At 35.9% G+C, this 8102-nt stretch overlaps 2 protein-coding genes across 2 annotated transcripts; both read left to right on the top strand.

Moving 5' to 3' along the window:
• The first annotated feature begins 725 nt into the window (after positions 1-725).
• LOC105952949 (Core-2/I-branching beta-1,6-N-acetylglucosaminyltransferase family protein) lies at positions 726-2808 on the top strand. Its single transcript, XM_012976549.2, has 4 exons — positions 726-1406; positions 1797-1872; positions 2018-2133; positions 2260-2808. The coding sequence occupies exons 1-4, from the start codon at positions 899-901 to the stop codon at positions 2778-2780; spliced, it is 1221 nt and encodes a 406-aa protein (XP_012832003.2). The 5' UTR covers positions 726-898; the 3' UTR covers positions 2781-2808.
• A 2612-nt stretch (positions 2809-5420) lies between these two features.
• On the top strand, positions 5421-7451 carry LOC105952950 (Dof-type zinc finger DNA-binding family protein). Its single transcript, XM_012976551.2, has 2 exons — positions 5421-5621; positions 5918-7451. The coding sequence occupies exons 1-2, from the start codon at positions 5571-5573 to the stop codon at positions 7001-7003; spliced, it is 1137 nt and encodes a 378-aa protein (XP_012832005.2). The 5' UTR covers positions 5421-5570; the 3' UTR covers positions 7004-7451.
• The last annotated feature ends 651 nt before the right edge of the window (positions 7452-8102 follow it).

Genomic DNA, 8102 nt, shown 5'->3' with positions numbered 1-8102 from the left:
TTGTGTCGTGCATGTGCCGTTCCTTCTCTGTCACGTTTTAATTCAGATTTCTCCTCGGCACAAATGAACGTCAATGTAGTGTGAATAAATCAATAAATTATAAATATAAATATAGTACAAAGTTCTTTTTGATTAATTTGCTAATGCTTTTTTTGGTGAGATTGTCCTTTTTTTTATTTAATTTTTTTTATAAATAAAATAACTCAAATATTAGTGTAAATACAAAAAAATGGTCATTAGCACAAAGAATACGCAGACCCAAATTCTTTGTAAATTGAATACAGAGAGGATGTATAGTAGAGGCCCAATATTTGTTGGGCCTAAAATCTTTGTAAGAAAACATTTCATTTTCTTTAATTAATTTGAAATTAATTAAATAATCAATAATGTATAATAAATTTTGGAACATATTAAATTTAGGAATATAAATTAAATTAAACTAAATTATTCGTGTTTGATCCATGATGACTAAAAGCATAAGTAAATTAACTTAGTTAGCTAAGTTGGAAACTATTTTCTTTTTCCTGAAAAAAAAAATAAAAAAATTGGACGCTGACTCGATTATGATTTATTGACATTAATATGAAATTACTAAAATTGTCAATTTGTGGTGCTATTTATTTATTTATTTTTTGAAAAATAGATAATATAGCTTAAATTATTGAGATAATAGAGCACTAATATTCCGCCGACAATCTAAAATCAAATCATTATGTCGAGGCTCCGACCAATTCATATATATATAATTTTTTTTTCTTTATTACAGAGAATTTTTTTCACCAACTCTTTTTGCCTTTCCCCTTTCTCCTTCTAATCTACGCTAAATCCTCGACGAATTCCTAATTACAAACCCCCAATTTTTCTTTTTCAAGAAACCCAAAAGAAGTAGAAAAGAGTAATGAAACGAGCTCACATAAATCGAAAATGCTCGCTGCCAATTATCTCCGTTTCGATTTCTGCTGTGATACTGATTTTCATCTTCACTCTGTCCCACCCCAAACCCACCAATTCTTCTTTCCCGACTTCGAAATCAGTTGACTCCGCCGATTCCTCGCCGGAACTGCCGCGGTTTGCGTACTTCATCTCCGGCACAAGCGGCGACGGCGGGCGGCTGAAGCGGCTGCTTCAGACGTTGTACCACCCGCGGAATTACTATCTGCTCCACCTGGATTTGGAGGCCTCCGACGCCGAAAGGCTTGACCTTGCCAAGTATGTCAAGTCTGAATCAGTAATTAAGGAGTTCAAGAATGTGATGGTTATGGGGAAGGGTAATTTGGCCACTCCCAAAGGTCCGACGACAATGGCGTCCACACTGCACGCGATTGCGATTCTGTTGAAGCGGGCGAAGCACTGGGACTGGTTCGTCAACATTGGAGCCTCTGATTATCCGCTTATGCCGCAGGATGGTCAGATTTTTAGCTCTTTTTGTTTGTGCATGCTACCTGTTTGATATATTGCCTGTGAGAGAATTCGAGTTCCGATGTGCCTGTTTGAATGCACGAATATGCGGTTCTCATCTTCGAATGCTGAACTTTGTATTTGTTTCTCGAAATCGTTTGTACAAGGTTGTCAGATTTTTAGCTCTTTTTTGTTTGTGTATGCTACCTGTTTGATATATTGCCTGTGAGAGAATTCGATTTCCGATGTGATTCTATACTAATGTAGTGGAAGTGTATGTTTGAATGCTGAACTATGTGTTTGTTTCTCGAAATCGTTTGTACAAGGTTGTCTGATTAGTGATTACGATATATCAAATTTGATTCTAACAATGTACAATCTTGTTTCGTTTGTTTCAGATATTCTGCACATATTCTCGTACTTGCCTAGGGATCTGAATTTCATCGAGCATAGTAGTGACTTGGGTTGGAAAGAGTGAGTGAGCCCTTTAATAAAAATGCCCTCAACTCGTCTAGACGAGTGTTTTCGTCTATCGAGATGCTGCTTCATTTGTTAATGTAGTTGTTATATACATATATATTTTTCTAAAAATACGCTCTTTTTTCGCTTTCATTTGCAGACAACAAAGAGCTAGGCCTATAATTATAGATCCTGGATTGTATCACTCGAAGAAATCCGGTGTGTTTTCGGCCAAAGAAAAACGATCGTTGCCCGTTTCTTTCAAGCTATTTTCAGGTAATCCTCAAACCTTTTTTTACTTATTGTCGTTGTTTCGACATTCAACGACTTTTTAGATTCCGAATACAGAATACATATAAAATCCGACCAAGCTTATGTTTTTCGTTTTCCATCATTTGGTAGGATCCGAAATGGTGGTTCTTTCAAGATCGTTTCTCGAGTTCTGCATATGGGGGTGGGATAATCTCCCACGCACACTTCTAATGTACTACACAAATTTCCTGTCTTCTTCCGAGGGCTACTTCCACACGGTAATGTGCAACCACAAACACTATCAGAAAACAACGGTCAACCACGATTTGCATTACATGAAGTGGGACGAACCCCCGAAGGAACAGCCTATGAATCTGACCGTGCTAAATTTCGAAAGCATGGTCAAAAGTGGGGCCCCCTTTGCTCACAAGATTTCCGAGGATGACCCTGTTCTTGATAAGATTGATAGGGAAGTATTGAAAAGATCCAAAGGGCGATTTACGCCCGGTGGGTGGTGTGTAGGAAGTGTTATTAACGGGGTGAAAGGGGATTCTTGTTTAGTTTATGGGAGTGGCGATGCAATTAGGCCTTCTTTGAGTTCGAAAAGATTGGAGAGACTTGTAGCTTTGCTTCTCGATTCCGATAATTTACGATCTAAACAGTGTAAATAATTTTGAAATGGCTTCGATTTTTAGTTCATCTTGTTGTATAAAAGTAATATATATGACGTCGTTATGTAAGTGTGATTGTCGGGCATCCGTTCAAAGATTGCATAGTAAAAGATAACAAATAACCTCAATAATTTCGATTATTAAAGAGATTTAAGAGTTATTCTGCATGAAAATAAAATGAAAAACGAACAACCTCACTTTAGAACAGAAATTTCAGAAATGTGTCACCCGAAAAAGTGGACGGTTCGGTAGAAAAGTGGAAATCAACGGCCAAGATCAAGAATCGAGAGTCTTCGGAAGGTTTGATCGGATTCGAGTGGGCTTAAGTACTGGGTTTCTGAATAGTCGGGCCGCCGTAGGGAATTTGGGTTAATGGGCTGAATTCCCAATAATTCAGTTGGGCCCAAAACCAAACAATAATACTTTGGTAAGAATATTTATGGTTTATCTTATTTATTTTGTTTTTTAGCTGCCTTTTGCTGTATTCCCTCCGCCAAACTCGGCCTTTTCTTTTCTCGATTATTATTCTTATTCCGAAAATGTAATGTAGATTATAGTACAGCACCATGTTTGAAATTGAGATTTCTGAGGATATCATGCAGTTGGTCCAAGAATTTATATGCATGCTTTCTGCTATAAATATTGAAATTGAATTTTAATTCCTTGATTATTGTTAAATTGAATTGTGATCATGGAGACGTGTACGTATATATATAATTATTAATTAATTAAAATCACAAGTTCGCTATTTTTAACGTGTTTACAACACTTTGAAATTGATTTTACATCCATTCCAATTTGTGAAGATAATCATATATTTTATTTATTTATTTTTTTTAAAAGAGAAGCTAAGAAAAAAAAAAAAAAACAGTCAGTCTCGATAGGCACGTCTTTTCTGTTATAATCTTTTTTCCAGTTTCGAGAAATGAATCTGATTCTGTACTATAATAAAGTTTGAATTCAATATATTTAAGTTTAACCGAAATTGCTTTATTGAAATATATTTTTATTCATTTTTTGGCAAATTTGGTTTTCTATATCTCATTTAAAAATAAAAATTACATCCTTACAGTACACATCATTAATTTATGGTTTTTTTTGTTTTAATCAATCTTCTTTGTACGATTAATGTTTTGGCCATTTCATCACCTCCATCAGCTGTTTAACAATTTATAAATCAATTTACCAAAGTTGGGAAATTAAAATATATATAAACATTTTAAAAAAAAATAGGAATAATAATTAATACTAAACTTGAAGTTGAAGCAACCATACAAATATCCCAGAATGTACTACTGTTTGCAGAGGATCCACCACCTCACCTTATCAGCTTTCTCTTTTTGCATCAAAATTGCCACCCTCATATAAAATACTAACATTTTTATATATATACATAGAGAGAGAGAGAGAGAGAGAGAGAGAGAGAGAGAGAGAGAGAGAGAGAGAGAGAGAGAGAGAGAGAGAGTAGCTAGTATAGTGTGCAAGTAGTCCCATGCAAAAGAATAAAGTTAGATAGATGGAAAAATAAAGAGAGTGGGTGTGGGGAATGAAAACAGAAACCCCAGCCCAGAATTAAAGTTTCTCTTGGTCGGGACACCACACAATACTACTATTTATTTCAATTAATTTAAATTTTTAATGTATTCAATATGATTTTAGATAAATATAATATACGTGTGTGTGTGTGTATAAGATTAATCATTTCAAGAAAAAGTAACACTAAAATTGAGCCATAATTAATGGTTTGCTTAATGCTTGTGTCAAACTATATATATTAAGATGAGAACAAGCCAACCCCACACTATCAATCATGTGCTCACTCTCTCTCTCTAAAATATTACTAGAAATATATATATATATATATATATATATATATATATATATATATATATATATATATATATATATATATATATATTGGCAAATAAAAAAATTTCCACTTTTTCCATGCAATCACAGCAATTCCACCACAAAGAAGCTTAAAGGCTAAGTAATTTATAGTACCTCAGCATCCATCAGTTATCCTAAAATAATTAATTAGTGCGATAGAATAATTAATTAATATTAAATTATTAAACAAAACACACATAAGCGTACACGATGTTCGATTGCTGTTCTTCCCCTCTTCTGAGCCATCTCTGCCATGGCGCAATTAGTGAACTCGACCCAAATTAATTAACATACTAAGATCTTATTTAATTGGAAAGATTAGTCATTATAAACTAATAAAATAAGTAGACTTTGCTTAATATAATGTTTGGTATCCCCATTAACTTGTCGGGTCGACCCGCAAGTCCAGTATAAAATAATAGGATTTTCATAGAATGTTTAATTTTATCTTGGTTAATCTTATTGTGTCAAGCAAATGAGTATAATTTATTAGTAACTTACACTAAGAAAAACCCTAATTATTATTTAGTGTGTGTTTGTGAAAAAAAATTAATTAATTAATAAACATATATCATCCTCTCGAAACCCTAAAAAGAAATAAAAACAAAATTAGACAGAGTGAAAACAAATTAGTAACTGCTTGGTGTTTTGTGTGTGTGTGTATGCTTTCTCTATATAAATATATACAAGCATAAAGCTCATAGCTTTATTTTAGCTCCTATTATTCTCATTCTCCCCTTTATTATTCTTTCTTTTCTTTTTCCTCTCTCTCTCTCTCTCTCTCTCTCTCTCTCTCTCTCTCTCTCTCTTGTTCTAAGCCTCCATTTGATGTGATTCTCCACTACAGCACCAAAGAAACCACAAAACCTTTACAAAAGAGAAAGCTAAAGATCTACAACAATGGTTTTTTCTTCCATTCCAGCTTATCTTGATCCCTCCAACTGGCACCAGGTTTTTTAGGGTTTTTTCTTTTTTTAATTCCTTTTTTTTCTTTTTTTTTTTACTTTTGATTTTATTTATCATATGCTTTCATGGTTTAGCTTCTTTGCAAGAAAAAAGCAAAAAAGAAAAATTCAAAAGACAAATATTCCCATGGTTCTTTATTTTTCATCAACTATTAATTTGTTACCATACTTTATAAATTTTCTTGAATATACCTCATGTATATGTGTGTGTGTGGTGTGTTTTCTTTTTCTTGCTTTGCTTTTATTTTATTTTAATTTTTTTATTGAATGATTTTTATGTAGCAACAAAGCCATCAAATAATTGGGAGGAGCAGCAGCAGTGGAAACCCTTTACTTCCACCACCACCACAGCCGCCAGGGCCGCCGCAGCAGGGGCCGCCACCGCCACCACAACATCCTCAGCAGCCGCATGGAGGAGGCGGAGCTGGATCCGTCCGGCCCGGATCCATGTCGGAGCGGGCCCGTATGGCGAATATTCCGATGCCGGAAACATGCCTCAAATGCCCCCGTTGCGATTCGGCGAACACAAAGTTCTGCTACTTCAATAACTACAGCCTAACCCAGCCGCGCCACTTCTGCAAGACGTGCAGAAGGTACTGGACTAGAGGCGGCGCGTTGAGAAACGTGCCGGTCGGCGGCGGCTGCCGGAGAAACAAGAGGAGCAAATCCTCCTCCAGCTCAAAGTCTCCGGCGAGCAGCGAACGGCAAACCAGTACCAATCCCACTTCAACAAGCACCATTTCCACAAACAATGGCGGCGCCGCCGCTAATAATAATATGCTTCCACCGCTAAGATTCATGTCTCCTCTAGGTCAACTAACTACAGACAACTTCGCCGGCGACATGGGTTTGAACTACAGCGGAATGACGACGGCAGCTCCTCTGGTGGGTACGACACACGAGATGAACTTCCACGGTATTACCAGCAATCTAATGGGTCCCACCGGAGGTCTGGCCGCTTCGCTTATGTCATCAGGTGATCACGGCGGCGGCAGTATTGAGCCGTGGCGGCTGCAGCAGGTTCAGCAGTTCCCTTTCTTCGGCGGCGGGTTAGACCCAACTTCGCCGGGGATGTACCAATTTTACGGCGGAGAATCGGGGTTTATGGGCGGAGGTCTGCAGGGCGGCGGGAGTCATAATCAGGTGAGGGGTAATAATAAAGGTTCGTCGTCGTCGTCGGTGAAGATGGAAGAAAACCCAGCGGAGCTGAATTTATCGAGGCAGTTGTTAGGTGGATTCATGGCGGCAGGAAATCATGAGCAGTGGATTAATAATAATAATACAAGCAACATAAGTACCCCAGCTGTTAACTGGACTGAACTATCAAGCAATAATTTCAGCTCTTCTTCCACCAGCAATCCAGTTTAGAAATCTTGACCCAATTTATACGTACATATATATATTATATATATTTCAGTATATATATGTGTGTTTCAAGAAATATTGATGGAGATTGGAAGTTTTATCTGTGAAAGAAAGCTTGACTGAAAATTACTGTATGTGGCGGCAGAAAAGTGATGAACTCCCTTGTAATATATCTATGAGCTAGGTGCGGGCGGGCCGGGCTTGTGCGAAGATCGGAAGCTAATTAAGTGTTTGTTGGCCGGCGCCTGAGTATAATTAGTCCGGCTCGGCTATGGACGGGCTGGAAAACCCTAGATTGATCACCGGTAGGTTTTTGTTTGTTTTGTTTGTTTGTTTGTTTGTTTATTTTGATTTGTAGCCTAATATATAATATATAATATGTTTTGATCTTCCTGAGAATGTTAAGACAACGTAACTTGAATATGTTATTTCTTGTATGTGTGTGTGTGAATATATTGTGTGCCCTAGTTTACTCCTAGCTTCCAATCTTTCAGATGAAAAGAATATTAATTAACCTTTAATAATTCATTTTAAAATATTCATATATAGCATATTCCATAATCCATTACTACGAACCATAATTTTTCGTTAGCTAGTTTTATTTCTCTATAAACACTTATAAATATATATAATTCATGAATTTTCCGATGCACCTTTTAATAAAGGAGTAATTCGCTTCTACGCGAGCTAGTGCATGGACTAATGTGAGTAAACTGATCATCCATATGCATGTTAAGATTTGAATCTGATTTTCTTTTTGAACTAATAATTTTCTGTATATATATATATATATATATATATATATATATACTTGGAAACTGACCGAAAGAGAGAAACGACGACCTCCTCTTAATATTCTTGCAGATAAATTACTGTTTGCCCTAATAAATTATGTGTTTCTGTTGTCAAGAGAATTCGAATACAAAAACCTTTAAATTATAGGGTTTTATGCATGTTGAATTAAATATACATGATGCTTATAATTATATTCATATCGAAGTTTGCAATTTCCTGAGAGACAGTACTTTATATATGATGTTGAGCTATTTTAAGCTCGAGCAATAATCGCTTTCTTTAGATAGGATTGAAGGTGATCACATTC

This window comes from Erythranthe guttata, chromosome 10 (assembly GCF_056151865.1).
Source record: "Erythranthe guttata isolate IM_541 chromosome 10, IM_541, whole genome shotgun sequence".
NCBI classification, from domain to species: domain Eukaryota; kingdom Viridiplantae; phylum Streptophyta; class Magnoliopsida; order Lamiales; family Phrymaceae; genus Erythranthe; species Erythranthe guttata.
The sequence above is the reverse complement of the archived record's forward strand: the minus strand, read 5'-3'. Positions and strand labels throughout refer to the sequence as shown.